The sequence below is a fragment of the Narcine bancroftii genome, chromosome 3, assembly GCF_036971445.1.
Source record: "Narcine bancroftii isolate sNarBan1 chromosome 3, sNarBan1.hap1, whole genome shotgun sequence".
Taxonomy (NCBI): domain Eukaryota; kingdom Metazoa; phylum Chordata; class Chondrichthyes; order Torpediniformes; family Narcinidae; genus Narcine; species Narcine bancroftii.
The window spans coordinates 263,956,965-263,976,504 of NC_091471.1; the positions used below are offsets into that span (position 1 = coordinate 263,956,965).

Genomic DNA, 19,540 nt, shown 5'->3' on the forward strand with positions numbered 1-19,540 from the left:
GTTCTCCCAACACAAGTCACCTGACAAGGAGTGTCACTCTCCCCCATGATTATCATTGCCTTATTTGGCCCTCACAACATGCCTGAAGGAAATATGGGACACAAGCTCAGAGTCCAGATTTATTGATGCACAGAAGGGCACAGGTTCTTTGCAATAGAAAAGCACACATCATTGGTGATTGTACAATCAGTTACACCTGACAGTGAGCAGTTACACCAAACAAATTAGCTCACTGACTGTAGAATAGCAAAGGTCTGTTTCAAGATTATGTGTGTTGATAGTGTATAACATCTGTGATCTATTCCTTGGGGAACCCTTGGACAATAAGCATGTTGACACCCAATCTGGTACTGGAGGAAGTACAAGTCTTCACAACAAACATCTGATCCAAATACTGCTGTCGTGTTCTAGTTTTAAATTTATTAAAGTGGTTTCAATATTTGGAGAACACTGGGAAAACTATTAGCTAGGTTAACCAAATCTTCATTCAAAATATTACAAAGTAGAACAATTGCACAAACAATGTAATATCGCAGCTCCACAGACTGGAAATTGAATGTACAAGATACACAAATCAAACTTTTAAAATTGACATCCACTGATTATTCTTATGCAGACAGTAGTTATTTTATAATTTTATTATGGTTTCATATCCATCAGCAAAGTGATCACAATTTCAATTCTCTTCATCAATTCCCTGGTGATTTCTAGATCACTCCTGATCCCTCCTCTCCACATTTTCATCTCCTGGCATTGCTCTACACTTCTACAACCACCCCAGTCCAATGGTGCTTGAATTATGGGAACTTGATCACAATCTTGATCAGTTATGTATAATTATATTTCAATATTAAAATTGTGTTCAACAGGTCACTACAAGTGAAATGCACTGTATTTTGATATACAAAAATCAAGTTGCAAACTAGATTCAGCATCGCCAATAATTCCATCACAAGGATAGCTGCTCAGAAAAGTCAGCTTGAGTTTTCATTCTGCAAGCAAGTTAGTGCAGAGGTATCTGTGTATTTCTTGCTTGTGATGTGTATTTTGCTTACTGTCAGTAAATCCTGAGTTAATACTTCAGAGACTACATTTCATGCCACACACTGCTAAAAAAAATGATGACTCTCAATAAATTGCTTACTGATTAGATAACATGAGAGTCAGCGCAATCAATACCTGTATCGGAAATGAACTCCAACAAGTGATTTTAAGAGTGCCTATAAAAGCTGGTGTGGCACAAAAGCAACCCAGCAACGAATATACTTGGAGAAATTGCACTCCAAGCTTGAAATGCATCTTGGGGAGGGAGGGGAAACTAAAAGACTGTACCAAAGAATAAATGCACCTCGGGAACAACACATCAGCAATAATTCACCAGATCAACTGTACCCTTGCAAGGGAATGCATGAGGGGAAGACTGTACTATCAAGGCAAGCACCTGAGAAAGAGTGCACTGAAAGGTAATACACTCAATCTACACTTTTGAGATCTATCGGGTCAACATTGCTCAATGATTGTACCTAGGAAAACATAACCATGCTGAAATTTGTCCGAGGCAATATTATTCCAAGGAGGAATGAGCTCGGGCACTGGATCCCATTAATTAATCATTTTATTTTAAAAAAATGATGCAACAATCTGAATATCTGATTCCCTATTATTGAGTAATTGGACCTGCATATTCTATTCATGTTGTAATACATGGAAATCCAGATCATTAACAACATAAAAATAATCAATGGTGTCAAAGATGTGAGCACAACTCTCATATAAATAAACCCACAGAACACAATACTTAAATATCATTCCATATATTATTGTGCAGTCATTTTCAATCTGATAAAAAGCTTTTATTTCTCAACTACGTATTGTTAGCTATGACTTCAAGAATTATTGCAAATCGTTTAGTGGGTGGGGAGGGGGAGAAAGGGGAGAAAATGAAGAGAGAAATGTTTATGTGTATTTTGGTCAATATGGTTCATAGTGTGAAAAATTTAAAAAATTTAAAAAAAAGAATTATTGCAAGACCAGCTGATCATGGATTAAAAACACTTTCAATTTGACAAATCCACTTGATGTTGAAGAAAGTATCATCCACTTCTGAAAACCCAAGGTCAGTTTATCTGTGCTTTCAATTTGCGTTTGATGACAAGTTCTCTTGGAAGGAGTGCAGCCACTCTTCTTCAATAACCATATGAAAACCTCTTGACCGGAAGATTGAAAGAGTCACAAAAGAACACTTTAAAGACAAAAGGGACCTGAAAAAAATGTATTTTAAGATTATAGATCAAATACAAATGGCTCAAACACTAGTCAAGCAGAAAAATGTAACATGAATTATCTGCAGAACTGAATTACACTAGGCTTTTCATTTCAACATCTCCATTTCTACATCTGACCATCAAACTCTAACCAAACCATTCTCTGCTCACAAAACTGTCAACAAAGAACATCCATCAGTCACAACTGTTTATAGTCTCAAAGCTGACACCCCTTTCTTAGACCCAATTCTTTGCATAATGTCAGAAGCAGGAGAGACAAATATCAGATGAACTTGCCCTTGGCTCACATTAGCATGCAGGCACTTTTCAGAATGGGTCCGAATGCATTTACTCATCTGTAATCATGAAATCTTGCATTTTGCAGCATTTTTAAAATGGCAAGATTTCAGAAATCAACAAATAAATATGGAGGCATTAGGATAGGCAACAGAAAAATCTTGGTAACCATAATAATTTAAAGAATTTCAAAAGATGATTGGATAGGCAAGAAAGTTTGAAGAAGGAATGTCAGAGGTTAGTATGCAGAAAGTTCAAGGCACAGTTGTCAATATTGGGGAAATCAAAGCTGGGGATTCAGAAATCAGAACGTGATGAATACAAACATTTGACAAGTTTAAAATTAAGGCATTTGTGGACTTGAGTCATTGAGCAGAGGGATGGAGAATCGTTTGACTCCTTAAATGCCAATCACCTGCCTGTCCCTTTAATCACTGAAATGAAACTTCCCTCCACATCATTTTCTCTCAACCCCATCTAAAATGAGCCTTTTTCCTAATTTTCTGGCCATAATCATCTTTCTGACTATATTCTCCAATTTTCTAGCTAAAATTGACCTCTCATTGAGCAAACTTATTCTTTCACTTTTCAAATCAGTGAGGCCGACTGGTGGCTGCTCTTCCCATTCCTGCTCACCTTCTCATCACAGTTTCTCCAACAAGTTTTTATTTCATTCCAACTTACAGGTCACAAACAGTCCTCAGGAACAGAATCCTGTCGTATACCCTGGAACTGCCTGTAGATAACTACATTCTCTCTTTTTGGAGATGGTCACTACTCATGAACCAACAAGCTGTTACTTTCAACTTATTACACATTCTACTTCTTACTGAAGTCAGGCAACAACTGCTTGTTTTCTTTAAAATTTGAATGGAATTGTGCAAATATTAGCAAACAGCTCCCTTTCTGAACTCACAGTGAGTTGGCACCACCACAAGGAACTTTTATAATAATTGATTGCAAATGTCTTTGATGTTTTACATTTAAAATGTTCACATACTGAAAATTATTTAAAGTTGTTCACCATTTCAAATGATTCAAAATTCACTCTTTTCCTCAGTAGCCAAATCTTCCTTTTTCATGCAAATGAGGCCAATATTTTTACAACACAGGGTCAGAGGTCAAGTTTCCCCAGTACAGGGGTAGCAGTACGTTTCTGAAAGCCACCACCAGATATGGCCCAAAGCCAGTGCTGGAAATCAAGACTTCCATAAGGTAAGTCCCAGTACAAGTGCAGGGATGGTCAGTACATCTCTCCCCTTGATGCCCAAATGTATTTAATGCCCAAATACTGTAATGCAAAAATCACCAAGATAATCCAAATGGTTAAAAGCTTTACTTGATTCTATAATCAATACTACAGTAACACTTACTAATTTTATAAACTGGAGTATGTAATTTTATTGTTGATAATGCTATGCTGCCGATGTATTGATGAGATGAATTGCCCGGATATCAATTGACATAGGGTCACTGCAGCCACCCTTGGATTGCATTTGGCCCTGTTCACCATTTAACTGCAACAGAATAAAACGATGACTCATTAGTTGAATAAAAGATTTATTATTTCAATGCTGCACTGTCAAGCATTCTTGCAAGTAATTTCCATTCTAATTCATCTGAGGAAAACTGCTTCCTTTCAATGTAGCTTGTTCAACATTCATACATATTATGAAAATCAGTCAAACTATCAGGCCTCTTCCACTCAGGAGCAATATTCAAGAACTGCCACTTCTGTAGCAGTTGAGCAAAGAGCTAATCTGTCAATTCGCACTTTGTAAGGAGGTGGCTGATTTATCCACAACCTTTACGGAGTTAACCTCAATTCCCAGCACATTACTGAGCAGGAAAATAACTAAGAGACAGCACATTTTGGATAACATTTGCTCTTAAAGTGGAAAAAAAACTACCCCTCAGATCCTTTTTAAATCTTCTCCCTCTCGCTATAAACCTATATCCTCTAGTTTTAGGCATTCTTCCCATAGGAAACAGATTCGGGGTATCTACTCGGAGTCTTTCAAAATTTTCCTCGATTATTAGATAGAACCTGTTTTCACATTGCAGGTACCAAGTGTAGGTGGTATCTCTCGAAGGTGGAATAACCAACATGCATTATCCCACTTGAGCAAACTAGATTGTATCCAATACAAGGCACGAAAAACGGGTAGGAAGGAGAGGGAGGAAAGTAACAGTAAAATAAAATGTTTTCACACAGGAGTGTAACTTGCTCTGGTGATGTTCTGTTCGTTTTCGCATCAAAACACTACAATCACGAGGAGTCACGTGATGGAGTAGTGGCCGGACGGTGAACTCCAGCCCTCTCCAGAAAAGTCGGGAAAAACAAAGGAAAACACAAAGGCACAGAAATAAAAGTTACAGAAAAGTGAGTATAAAGGTGGAAAGAAGATGGCGACAAAAAAAGAAAAATCGAAAGCAACGGTAAGAAGAGAGGAAGAGAAGACAACGGAGGAAAGAGGTGAAGGCCTTACCTGTTCGAAGAGGCCCGCTGCGGAGAGAGAAACCCGCTCCCTCAGGTCGGTAAATAATGGACTACAAAAATGGCTCGCAGAGCCGAGTAAAAGTGCGCAACCGCGCATGCGCGATTCCTCGCGCATGCGCGATGCAAATGAAAAAAAACACACCGACGGGAGGGGGGACCAGCTGGGGAGTCGATCTCCACAGCCGGCAACGACAGCTGCAGAACACCTGCAGCAAGAAGAGACCACAGAAGACAATAGAAACAAGAAAGATGAGGAGGAAAGGGCACCAAAGAAACAACAGATGGTCAACCCAGAGGAAGAAGAAGAGGAAGAGGAAGAGTACAGTGAAATAGAAGAAGAAAAGAAAGGCAAGGTAAAGGATATACTTGCTCTTATTAAAGGATACATGGAGTCATTTAAAGAATGGCAAACACAGGAATTTAAGGATTTAAGAAAAAGAATAAACAACACAGAAGAGAAAATAAATAAAATGGAGATGACCTTAACAGAAATGGGAAAGAAAATGGACAAGATGGAAGAGCGGGCAGTAGCAGCAGAAATGGAGGTAGAAGACTTAAAAAAGAAATTGGAGAAATCTAATAAAAAAACTAAAGAGACACAAGAACTACTAGCTCAAAAAATAGATACAATGGAAAACCATAACAGAAGAAATAACATAAAGATAGTGGGCCTTAAGGAAGATGAAGAAGGCAAGAATATGAGGGAGTTTATAAAAGAGTGGATCCCTAAGACCCTAGGATGTCCAGAACTACAGCAAGAAATGGAAATAGAAAGGGCACATAGAGTATTGGCCTCTAAACCACAACCACAACAAAAACCAAGATCTATTGTAGTAAAATTCCTAAGATATACTACAAGAGAAAAGGTACTGGAGAAGACAATGGAAAAAGTAAGAGAGGGCAACAAACCACTGGAGTATAAAGGGCAAAAAATCTTCATTTATCCAGATATAAGTTTTGAACTCCTAAAGAAGAGAAAAGAGTTCAATACAGCAAAGGCGATTTTATGGAAGAAAGGGTATAAATTTATACTAAAGCATCCAGCGGTATTGAAAATATTTATTCCAGGACAACAAAACAGACTATTCTCGGATCCAGAAGAAGCACAAAAATTTGCAGAACAATTACAAAAATAGACTGAGGGATGAAGACGGGTAATGAGAGTTAAAATGATCACGATTGATATGTATGTGGGTAAAGACAAAAATAGACTGAAGGATGAAGACGGGTAATGAGAGTAAAAATGATCACGATTGATATGTATGCGGGTAAAGAGGTATAAGAGTGAATAGAGACAATGTGCATACGTGAATGTATCTGTACTTAGAGGAAAATATAGATAGTATAGACAAGAATTAATAAAGGAAGGTAATGGAATAGAGAGAATAAGGAGGGAATTAAAAGAGTGACCTTTGTGACATATGAAAAGTGAAATCTTTTCTGGGGGGGGCTGGGTGGGGGGAAATAGCGGTCACTGCAAAATCAGTTGACGCTTGCGAGTGGATTCGCAAATCCAAATGGAGAGGGGAGATGTGGTTGTCCGACAAGGGATAAAGGACAACTCAGGAGGGGAAGGGGAGATTGGGGATAAAGAAGATAGAAATAGGAGAATAAGGAAAATGTTGGATGTTGTAGGAATGTTGTCTTATAAAGAGTTGAAAATAAGAAAACAGAAATGGAAAAGGAGGAAAGGTAATGATGGAAAAACGGAAAGAGAAGATAAACAAAATATAAAATGGCTACGCTGAACTATATGACTTTAAATATTAATGGAATACATAACCAAATTAAAAGGAAGAAACTACTAAATTTAAATGAATAAATGTATTCCATTAGAAAAAATAACATATAGGTTAAGAAATAATATTGAAATATTCGAACAAGTATGGGAGCCTTACATTAAATACAATAGCGAAAACTTACCGGGGACAAACATAACCTAAGTTGATGGAAGGAGAAGGAAAGAAAAGAATGGACTCAGTAGAATTTCTGGTGTATTTTTGTTGAATGACAACATTGTCTGACTGGCTTAATGCAACCTAGATTGTATACCTAAAATGGATGAGGGGGGGGGGGTGGGGGGGTGGTTTGGGAGGAAAGGGGGGGGGGGGGGGAGAAAAAGTCACTGTATATGTGTGAAAAAGAAATAGTGTATATCATGGCTAATGTGATTTATGGTGTGAAAAATAAAAAATTAAATAAAAAAAAACACTACAATCTCTGAGAATACAATCAGTATCTGCAGAGTTTCATGTTTCACTCCATCTGCATTTTCCCAGCTAGGTGGAGCCACAATATTATTCCAAGAATTCTTCTTGTCCTACACCCTCCACAAGTATGAAAAGGGTTACATCACTGCAAGTTTCAGAAACCATAAACAGGATGGTAGACATGAATAATAAACTCCTAAAGTAGAATACAGATTTATAATATCTGGTAAATTACCCACTGTAGTGGGTTGTGGTTGAACTCAGTGAAAGAACTGAGACAGCAGGCTGTGAGTTCGTTTAGCACAATTGATTTACCCTTTAAGGCCATCCAGAGTCTGCACCTTGTGTCCCGGAACTTACATCGTGCTGACGTAAGTGTATATGTGTACTTCCCGTCTGAGCTAGAAGAGAAGGACCCGCAACACCATCTTTGTCGTGGCTGCCCCGCTGACCGATCAGGACAAGTGGGGTTGGTTTGCCGCTGCAATTATGTGCCCAGCCACAACACAACCTTAGATCCTTCACATGCTGGTTCAAGTTCAACCCAAGAGTATATGTGTCCTGAATGGCAGTATTACCAATTACCACTGCTGTCTCATAGCTCCAGGGTTCCAAGTTCAATTATAATCTTGGGTGCTGTCTGTTAGTGGAGCATAATCTCCCTGTAGCTTCTATTTGGTTTATTCCTCGTGGAAGAGAAGACAGAATTGGAAGGTTTGAGTGACAAGGAGAGATCAAACAGGCTGGGTCTGTTTGTCTGGAGCAAAGGAGGTGGAGAAGTGACATGATATAGTAAACAAAATTTTGAAGACATAGATAGAAAAGATAACCCATGTCTGTTCCCACAGCAAACATGTCTAAAACTAGAGGACATAACATTGATCTGAGAGGTACATTTTTTCCACAAAGTGTAAATGGTATCCAGAATGAGATGTTAGAGGTGGAGGCAGGAAGAGGAACAACATTTAAGATGCATTTGGATGGGCACTTAATTGAGCAAGGCATAAAGGGATATGGAACTAATACAGGCAAATAGGATTTGTAAAGACGGGCATGATAGTTAGCAGAGATGCCACGAGCTGAAGGGCTCTGATGTGCTGATTAGTTACTGCATTTTACCCTAGTGTTATGCAGACATAAAATGAACCAGAGATAAATGTTGATGGACATTTATACATTTGCTTGTTTTTACACAAGAGGTGGGAGTCTTTTATATCAAGAATCTTGGCAGCTGAACTGAGTGAGCCAAAAGGACCTATTTCTGTGCTGAACTGACCTCTTTCATATTGTAATCAACTTTACAACAATAAAATGAAACTAACCACAGCTTCTAATGCCTCCAACCACATTGATAACAGTAGACTGGCACATGTAAAACAGGAAGCATCATTACATCTAATCTCTTGTGACCTGCTGACTAACCCACTCTCTCACATGGTTGGAAAGCAAAATTACAAAATATCTGCTAAGCTTTCAAGATTTCTGAGTCACTTACAGAATTAATTTTATCCCCAAACATATCTCCAGCCCCCATGTGCGATGTGTGAACAAAATTTGTTGGCTCTCCAATCATGCTTCTATCTATCCGCCGCCTTCTCTTCTGCAAAAGTAATAGAAATATTAGGGGTGAGATCAAGTCAAGTCAAGTTTATTGTCATCTGATTGTACAAGTACAACCTGATGAAACAGCATTTTCCAGTCTTCGGTGCAGACAAACAACCAGATATAATGGACATACAGACAATTAATACATATGCAGGGCAAGTATTATATATCTATACAAATAAATAAATAAATATTGCTTTATATAAATGAGAGTCTCGGATGGTTAGTGTGAGCAGTTCCTTTGGTGGTTCAGCAGACTCACTGTCGGTGGGAAGAAGCCGCTCCTCAGCCTGGTGGTGGTGGCTCTGATACTCCTGGATCTCTTCCCCGATGGGAAAGAGGAAGATGCTGGAAGAGTCTTCAATGATTTCTGCGCACCCTCTGCAGACAGTGATCCCTGTATATCGTGTCAATTGGGGGGGGGGAGGGGGAGGGGGGAGGGAAGGGAGACTCCAGTGATCCTCTCTGCCACTCATGGTCCTGTGGATTGACCTCCGATCCATTTCTCTGCAGTAACCATATCACTCTGATGCAGTCAGCCAGATGTTCTCGATAGAGCTCCTATAGATCAGTCTTCTCAGGAAGTGCAGTCTCTATTGCGCCTTCCTGACAAGTGAGGAGATGTTGAGTGACCACAATAGGTCACTAGTTAAGTGAACTCCAAGGAACGAAGTGCTCGTCACTCTCTCCACTACAGAGTTGTTGATGTGTAGTGGAAGGTGGTCATTCCTCATCCTCCTGAAATCGACAATCATTTCGTTCATCTTGTCCATGTTGAGACTCAGTTGTTACTCTTGCACCATTTCATGAGCTTTCCACCACTTCTCTGTAGTGCGACTTATTGTTGTTGCTGATGAGACCAATGACTGTTGTGTCATCTGCAAACTTGGTGACACAGTTAGAGCTGGATCTGGCGATGCAATTGTTGGTCAGTAGCATGAACAGGAGCAGACTGAGCACACAGCCCTGAGATGTGTCAGTGCTCAGCATGACGGTGCTCGACATTCTGCTACTGACACGGACAGATTGTGGCCTTTCCGCTAGAAAGTCCAGGATCCGATTAAAGAGAGGGTTGTGGAGTCATAATGAGTATCGCTTCTTCACCAGCATCTGGGGAATGATTGTATTAAATGCCGAGCTGAAGTCAATGACCAGCATCCTGGTGAAAGAGGCATTGTTTTCCAGGTGGGCCAGGATGGAGTGAAGCAACAAGGCTATAACATCGTCTGTGTAACAGTTTTTTCTTAGGCAAATTGAAATGGATCCAGCAGATCTGGGAGGTGTGCTTTGATGCATTCCATCAACCAGATGCTTGAACTACTTCATAATGGTGGAGGTCAGTGCCACAGGGCAGAAGTCATTGAGACCTGTTACTGTCATTCTCTTGGGTACTGGGATAATGGTGGCTGTCTTGAACCCTGAAGGCAATGAGGTATTGAAGATGTCTATGAAGACCTCCTCAGTTGGTCTGCCCAGTCTTTCAGAATCTGATCTGGTATGTTGCCCAGTCCTACCACCTTGTGTGGGTGTACCTTGGATAGGGTTCTCCTCACCTCAACTGCAGCTATGCAAGGGGCCTGTTCATCAGGGGGACAAGAACCTTTCTTTGGCATTATCCTGTTCTTGTAATCAAACCTTGTATAGAAGATGTTCAGTCTGTCTGGAAGGGAGGCATCATTGTTCTCAATTCACAAGGTTGACATGATCTGTTATAGTCTTGATCCCTTGCCACATGCGCCTCTTGTCGCCGAAGGAGCACGGGAGAGTTCAGCCCTGGCTGATCTTAGTGCCATCTTCTATTCCCCTGTCACATACTGATCTCTCTGTGCACCGACCTAGTTTGCTTTGCCAATGGTCTGAGGGTAGCAGGACAGATATGTGATCCAAGTAACTATCTGCAATCAGAGCTCCAGATGCATACCTCTGACACAATAAGGAAGCTTCCAGCACCCTCTTGCATCTCAGTTCCGATACCTGGCACCCCTTCAGTAAGTCTCAAGCCTCCAGCTTGTGTGGGTTCTTTGCCCTGAGTGGCCAACAGTCCACCACCTGTGTGTTTTTCAGTCTCAGAGACCCTTCACTGGTCCACCACCAAGGTCACCATCCTGTAGGTAATTTCCTTTGCTTCTTCTTCTCAAACCGGGGGCGGGGGAGGGGGTGGTCTCCCCGTTTTCTGATGCCCCGGGTCCACAATCCCTTGTGGCCACTGCCAATCATAGGTGCCACCATCTTGGGCCAGATATCCAGTCATGGTATTTTAAAATAAAACCACGTCAGCTTCTTTAACAGGCCATTTAAAGCCCATACAAAGCCGACAACAGTCAGACTGGGCGATTGGACCCCGCAGCGGTGCTCCAAGGCTTTGCAACCTACTCTCCATGGGTCTGCACCAGGATTTGCCCCATCAAAACATCTTTATGGCCATTTAGTCTTAGTATAAAGGCAATGGAAAACCATAAATAAGAACAATTGTGTGTGTTTAATGTTAGATATCGGCATTTTCTCTCTTGTGCAATATGAATGTGCCCAAGAGTATCCAAGAATACAAATAACGGATGTTCCTCCTGTTCCAATCACTGTGGCTTCTCTCAAGAATGTATTTGACAACTTCAGTAATCCATTAGTATGGATCTATACATGACTAAATCAATAAGCAGCTAAATCATAGAATTCATCCATTGAAAAAGAGCACTTACCGGCTGTGGTTGTTCTGTAATACAGCAATTGAAACATAACCAGAATTCACTCATTATTACAAGTTATTTTGCAATATTTAACACATCCAGAATCACTTGGGTGATATTGGTTCGTAAAGAAACCAAGAGATGTAAATGTTACACGAAAATCTGATCATGAACTTGTGGCCAGAATCCAACAGTCAGGCAAGCTTATTATTAGTCTTTCTACTGAAAGTTCCTCCTTCCAATGCTGCAGCAGGTTTTGCTTCACCAGTCCTACTGTAACCACGCTGTAAAAATAAATGTCTGCATTAGTGAAACAATATCATTTACTTTTTCTAGTCACTTAGACATCAATAGAATTCCACAATTTTGAGCTGACTGTTACTGCATTGAGTTTAAATAGTAAATACAGTTCACCTAGCTACTTTAGAAGCTAATTTGTGAGGGTTCACTAAAATATCCCTGATGTACATCACACTAAGAAAATCACATGATTGTAAGCTTTACCATATATAGCTTGCTCTTGTTCATTCCACAGCAATAAACTCACCTAAAAGCACTGAACAGCCAAAGCATTCAAATGGATGGGTCCTCCTTAATCTGTCAGACAGAACATTAGTCCTCTGCTGGACACTAAGTTTCGTCTCTGCCTGCAGAATTCATGGGAGACTGGGTTTTCAACAGCCCAGTGTTTTAGTAGCTTGCCCCATGACTCAGACGTTTTCAGCATTTGTCAGTTCTTTTAAGTACAGTCATTACCCAGTTAGTCAGACACTGTGGTCATCGAAGTAAATATCTTCATGAAACTACTTCTATCAGATGGACTAAATATTGCAAATCCAATAACACTAAATCCAACCATTCTACAATCTTTCCATTACTCCTGAGTAATGGCACAGGTGGGTCCAAAACCAATTTCATCTACAGTCAGTTGATCTGGGAAATTAGAGCAAGGTATTTTCATATTTGGAACTGCCCACATTATGAATCATTGCAAAACATTTCAGTCTGCGGGATCGTCACGGGAATATTTGATCCTTTCACCAGTCAAGTCGACGTCCTTGAATAGTGAATGAAATCAGAAGGAGGAATTTTTAAACTTTCAATAGTTGAAGGTTTTATGATACCGTATCAAATCAAACACCTTTGATAGGATACTGCTGCAAAGGAATAAAGCTTTTCTTGACAAGGATTCTATTTCAAGGGAATAATCTTCTTTGTTAAGAAAATATACCACAGTGGTATCATCCATCTTTACAGGAATAATGCTGTAAATTACTTGTGATTGTAAAGATTAAATCACCAATGTGTATATGTACATATGTACAGATGGTAGTGTAGGATTTCTGTGATTGGCTGAGAGTGTAGCCACACCTACTGGCTGGTCTTAAAGGATTGCTCCAAGCCAGACCAGGTCATTCTGGACTGGTCGACCTACTTGTGATATACACAGAGGAATTAGGGGAGAAGGCAGGTAGGTGGAGTTAGGTCATAAATTAGATCAGCCATGATCATATTGAATGGTGGAGCAGTCTCGATGGGCCATTTTTGGCCTACTCCTGTTCCTACTTCCTATGTTCCTATGTTCCAGTCTTTTAGTTAATAAAAGCTTTGGTTTGGATCAACAAGTCTATGGTTCTTTTGACGCGCATAACATTACTTTTCTGTATTTACCCAATAAACAGAAATCATTCCATAATGGTGCCCTCCCACAGGATCAATCACCAGATTAATGCAGCAAGATGACTGGTTAGAGATTTGAGGCTTGAACCACAGCTTTTCTGATGAACACTAAAACCATTTATATTGTCGTTGAACTATGGATTAGCTAACACAACTGATGGAGTTGGAACTTGGAAACTTTTCACATGGTTCAGGTATGCAATATATAAACCCACTGAATCAAGGGTTTCTGGAATTTTCTAGTCCTGATTGATAGGACTAATCAGCAAAAATCATACACATTGAATGGAAGACAATTGAGGAGTGCAGGGGAACAAAGGGATTTAGGATTTCTGGTCCATAATTCCCTGAAAGTTGAATAGGGTGGTGATGAAAGCTTTTGGTATGTTGGCCTTCATAAATCTGTGTATTGAGTACAGGATCTGGTGCATTGAAAAGGAATGACTAAAAGCATTGGCAATGTGAGCTTCTCACATGTTTCAGTTAGGATCCCAGCCTCAATTCATTAGGATTTCCACATGTGGTGCTTTACTGCTATAAAGATAAAGAATGTACACTAAAGGTACTTTAATTCTGAGATTAAGATATCAAACTGCATGAATTCGAAAAGTAAAATTTTGTATATACAAGTTGTTTCATTAGTTTCTGAAAGAATGGACAGATTAACATTTGTGGAGCCTCCTATTCACAATTGTAAAACCTCTGAAGCCTCTGTCACTTTCCATTTCATTGCCATTCATCAAAAAAAAACATTTTCACATTTTAAATAGCAAAATGTATTAAGCCAGGAATGTCTAATTGCTCAACTCATCCATTTTTATAAGTTGCATGTGCGCCACACTGCTTCAATGATTCATTTAGCCGAGGTACTGAGTAATTGAACCACAATAGCAAAAGGATTTCATTCATGAACCTACATCAATGGTCACGATGAAGCAGCTCATCTCTGAATTAGTTCCAAGGGCTCCAAAAAGGAACCTCCTGGATCATATGGGACAGAGGTAAAGAGGCTTAAAAAACTTTGGGCACAGCCAACCTATTACTCATGCCTATTCAAAATTCTTCAACTAAATTCAAAATTATAGATGTACAAGAATATTATTTAAAATGGCGGCATTGCCAGAGCTGGGAGTGGAGACACAGTGCTGGCCCATGTGGTCCTACTGCCCAATCTACTGCTGACGCCTCCATATATGCTTTAAACAGCCTGTTAAATGAGACGATGGTTTTTACTTAAAATCCTGTGACCGTAGAGTCTTGGCCCAAGATAGTAACACGAGTTTTGCAGCTGCCTTGAGGGGTTGCAGATTCCAGAGGAGCAGCGGACTGGCACAGGGCACCAGTAACAGGGATAACCACCAATGGTGAGAAGTTAAGTGGGCAACCGCAAGGATGATGACCAAGGCGGCTGAAGGACACACAGAGGCGGCAGGCTGCTAGTGACTTGAGGAACCCATATAGGCTAAGGGCTGCTAGCGACTTGAGGTCAAAGGACTCACACCAGGCTGCAGGAGACTGGCTCATGGGAAGCAGGTATCACAACTGGGATTTGAGAGGGTGCTGAGAGGACGGAGGGCTCACAAACAGCTCTGGACCTTGAAGGCTTCCTTAATGTGTCGAAGGTTTGGATCTGGTCTCAGGTTTCCCATGGTTTGAAATGGAAAGTTACAGAGGCTTCAGAGGTTTTGTAATTGTGTGGCTTCGTGGGCTGTGGGGAGCATTGGAGGCAAATCCCTGGACTCTCAGTGACTGGGAGATCTCTCTTTTGCTTCTCTAAGGCGCACCAGACAATGTTAATACTAATGGCGAACCTTTGTCTGTCTTATGGCAGACTAAAGGCAATTTTGTCTAATCTTATAATTGTTTTATTACAGGAGAATAAATAGTATCTGACAATGATGAAATTATTCATGAAATATATATACTGGAAGAGAGAACATCGTTCATGCAGAAGGCATGGAATACTTGACAATTATGGAATATATTATATTGGACAAATATCTAGCATATGGATGATATCTAAATACAAACATAAAATACTGAAATGAATAAGTTTATCCATGCAAGCATCAACTTTCAACGAGCCATAACCACAAATCTGAAATGTTTTACCATGAGCAACATAAGGAGCAGAAAAATCCAATGCTGCACAATTTGAAAAATGTAGCTGTCAGCCATAAAGACAGCTCATAAAGGCCACATCAATGTGAATGATGAGGCTGTGGAAAGAATATCACCTGCCCAAATGTGGTCAGTGACCTGCACTCTTCCCCCACCCTCCTCGCAACCTTTTAATTCAGATGCCTGCCTGATTTTCAACATTCCTGATGAAGTGCTCAGGCCAAAACATCAACTGCCTTTTACATCCTGTGGAGGATGCATGACCTGCTGAGTTTTTCCAGCACATTTATGGACTGCACTGCACCCCAACATCTGCAGATCTTCTTCTTTACCATCTCAAAGAGCCGATCTGCTCTACATTTCCCATGCTTGATGAAGGGCTCAAGTCTGAAACATTGGTTATGTATCTTTATCTTTGCTATACAAGACACCAAAGACTCTCAGAAACTTCTACAGGTGTACCATAGACAGGTTACATCACTGTCTGGTGCGGAGATGCCAATGCACAGAACAATGAGAAACTGCAGAGGGCTTTTAAACTCAGCCTGTGATATCACGGGCACCAGACCACCCCATTGAGGACAAAGAATGCTGCAGCACAGAAAACAGGCCATTCAGCCCTTCCAGTCTGTGCCAACCATCATTCTGCTAGACCAGTGGTCTCAACCTTTTTCTTTCCACTCACATACCACTTTAAGTATTGCCTATTCCATTGGTGTTCTGTGATTAGTAAGGGATTGCTTAAGGTGGTATGTGGGTGGAAAGAAAAAGTTTGAAAACCACTGTTTTAATTGTACCTAATTGACTCGTTATGTGCATGGTTTCATAACTCCATTGGAAATTGGCCAATGACAATTTTTCTCAAGCAAAATATTTCAGTAACACTTAGGTCTAGAGCAGTGATTCTCAACCTTCCCTTCCCACTTACATACCACTTTAAGCAATCCCTTACTAATTACACAGCACCAATGGCATAGGGATTACTTAAAAGTGGTATAAAGAGTGGAAAGAAAAAGGTTGAGAACCACTGTGCTAGATCTACTGCCATTCCATAACCCTCTAGACCTCTCTGATCCATGTATTTATCCAATTTATTCTTAAAATTTAAGATCAACCCTGCGTTCACATCAGATGGCAGCTTATTCCACACTCTCACCACACTCTAATTGAAGAACTTTCCTCTAATGTTTCCCCTGCACCTTTCCCCTTTCTGCTTAAAACGATGACCTCTCATATTTATCTCCCCCATTTAAGTGGAATAAGCCTACTAGCATCCACTCAGCTCATAACCTTGTAAACCTCTATGAAATCCTCCCCTCATTCTTCTCCACTCTAAGGAATAAAGTCCTAACCTGTTTAATCTTTCCCTGTAATTCAACTCTGAAGACCCAGAAACATCGTAGCAAATCTTCTCTGCACTCTTTCCATCTTATTGATATCCTTCCTGTAGCTAGTTAACCAGAACAACACATAATATTCCAAATTTGGCCTCATCTACAAGAGTCAGTCTCTTAAGAAGGCAGCCTCCATCATCAAGGTCCCCCATCATCCAGCCTTCACTCTGCTACCATAAGGAAGGAGGTTCAGGAGCCTGAAGATGAACACCCAACGGTACAAAAACCTTCTTCCCCTCTGCCATCATATTCCTGAAAGAACAATGAACCACAGACACTGCCTCACTTTGTCTTGATCTTGCACTATTTTTATTTACTTTGTAAGGGTGGTTTACATAAATATTTGCACAGTGATTGCTGCCGCAAAAACAATGAATTTTGTGTCGTGTTCACAACAATAAATTCTGAATCTAAGGTAGTAAAACACTAAAGTCTGCAGACACCGTGGTTAAAGTAAAAACACAATGCTGGAGAAACTCAGCAGATCAAACTGTGTACTGTTTATAGCAAAGGTATAGATGTATAACCAATGTTTTAGACTTGAGCCCTTCATTGTTGGATATATATCTTTATCTTTGCTATATAAAGTACACTGTTTGACCTGCTAAGTTTCTCCAGCATTATGCTTTCAGCAAAATGTCAGGCACTGAAATTTTCTTGTAAAATTCAATTATCTAATGCAACAGAGTATATAGAAATGTTTTTGGGAGATAAATTGGGAAAGGTTTGTTAGAGTAGGTCACGTGCAAACACTTTAAAACAGATCTTATTTGAAATACTGGAGATATGCTAAACATAGTGTCTTCTCACACCTTGAAGAGTGCTCAAGAGACATTACGAATGGATTATTGTTTACCAAGGCAACAATGAAAGAACAGGCTGGAGTCGCTGCTGTCCATAAGGAGACTTTGCTGTTGTAGGAGGGTCATGTGGTTTTGTAAACAGAGAGAGTCAAACAGGCTTTCTCTCAGTCTCAGAGTGTGTGTGTGTGTGTGTGTGAGAGAGAGAGAGAGACAGAGACAGAGATCACTTGACAGCAGAAGTTGCTGGGACTGAAACAGGACAAGCTGGCAAGCTTTTGGAAGACAGTCTGGTCGAAGCCTTTGTGGTTTATGCAAGAGAAGAGGACTGGCTGTGTAATGTTTCACTTGGAATAAGAGAAACAAAAAGTAACTCTATGATGACCTGAAAGATAGAGGATATCATCTGGAGAACCCTGAAGGGGCAAATTTTGTCAGCAAGACACTGGAGTGGAGTTGTGGATGTCCTTGAACAACAAATCTCTCTCTGAAAACCGACAAGAGCCTTCCTGAGCGGTAACCATTTACCTTTCGAGCATCAAAGCCTGGTGAACTTTACACATGTTAAATTCTGTGTAGAGTACAAGAATTCTCTGCAACCAGAGAACTTGGAGGAATGAGAAGTGAGATTGGACTGTGAACCAAAGAACTTTTCTGAACTTACACACACACATTCCATACACGTGCGCTTAGAATTAGAAGGGGATTAAGTTAGGTTAAGAAAGTCAATAGTTAAGTGAAAGTTTGATTCTATTTTTATGTTTAAAGATAATTAAAAGCATCTTTTGTTTAATTAACCATTTGTCTTGGTGAATAACTACTGCAGCTGGGTTGTAACACTACATCTCCTCACCTAATTTACAAACAGTAACCCACAGATTTCTCAGTAAAGGCATACCCCCACAAGGAGCAACAAGGCCGCCTCAATGGCACTGACGTCATAGTGATTGACAGATGTGGGTGGGCGGCTCTCCAATCTATCGGAAATTGTGAATTTAACTTTAAATCGCAGAACAACGGGCCATTTGAGGTTCCTTTAAAGAGCGACAAACACAGGCCCGCATCCCTACCCGGGAATGAACTGCCAGCGACTAGGTGAGCCCGACCCTACGGGCCGATCAACCAGACGCGCCGTCCACAGCGCCCGCCTCCCCAATGGGAGCGGACCAATGGCGACATGACCAACGCGGTCCTCCTTGCCCGGAGTGGTCACTTGGCTGCCACGCGATGTTAATGGTTTCCCGCCCGCCACCGAACCCGGCGGCGTGGCCGGGATTCCAGGGAGGACCTGTTAACGAGGTACCTGAGGGGCGCCGGGCCCTGGATCGCCGTCCGCGGCTCCTCGGGGTCTTTCTGCCCTTCTCCTGCTACTGCTTCTTGAAAGTCTCGGGGGGAGGGGGGAAATCCTAGTCCACGTCACGGAACCCGGAAGCTGCCGGGGTGACGTAATGAGAAACCGTTAAAACTGCCGCCACCCTACCTTAAACTTCAAACATCTACAGCTAGAAATCAAATCTGAAAACACTAAGGACTGCAGACACTTTCGTTGAAGTCGAAGCCCAATAGTGGAGAATCCCAGCAGGTCGAGCAGTGTCAAATAGCAAAGATAAAACGATATAACCACCGTTTTGAGCTTGAGCCCTTCATCGAGGTCGGCAGGCGTCTGAACAAAATGGTGGGGGGGGGAGGAGCTCAGATCCACAGGTAGGCGGTAATAAGTGGAGGAGGGAGAGCTCAGGGAATCGAGAGGGAAGGTAAAGGTTCCATTATTGTCACTTAATACTACATTTAGAATGTTGAAGATCCAGCTGCGCTGGATGGGTCACATCTCCAGAATGGAGGACCATCGCCTTCCCAAGATCGTGTTATATGGCGAGCTCTCTACTGGCCACCGTGACAGAGGTGCACCAAAAAAAAGTTACAAGGACTGCCTAAAGAAATCTCTTGGTGCCTGCCACATTGACCACCGCCAGTGGGCTGATAAC

The 19,540-nt window shown here is 40.9% G+C and overlaps 1 protein-coding gene across 3 annotated transcripts; it reads right to left on the minus strand.

Annotated features, from left to right (window-relative positions):
- Positions 1-106: 106 nt before the first annotated feature.
- Positions 107-18,986, minus strand: LOC138758677 (CDC42 small effector protein 2-A-like). Of its 3 annotated transcripts, none has more exons than XM_069927968.1 (5): positions 18,859-18,986; positions 11,573-11,844; positions 8,767-8,871; positions 3,935-4,078; positions 107-2,261 (listed from the first exon to the last, which is right to left on the minus strand). In XM_069927968.1, exons 2-4 carry the CDS (start codon positions 11,624-11,626, stop codon positions 3,977-3,979), a joined length of 261 nt encoding a protein of 86 aa, XP_069784069.1. In that variant the 5' UTR covers positions 11,627-11,844; positions 18,859-18,986; the 3' UTR covers positions 107-2,261; positions 3,935-3,976. The 3 variants fall into 3 exon arrangements, with proteins under 3 accessions (XP_069784069.1, XP_069784071.1, XP_069784070.1); XM_069927970.1 differs by lacking the exon at positions 18,859-18,986 and adding an exon at positions 18,626-18,720; XM_069927969.1 differs by lacking the exon at positions 18,859-18,986 and adding an exon at positions 18,409-18,606.
- Positions 18,987-19,540: the final 554 nt, after the last annotated feature.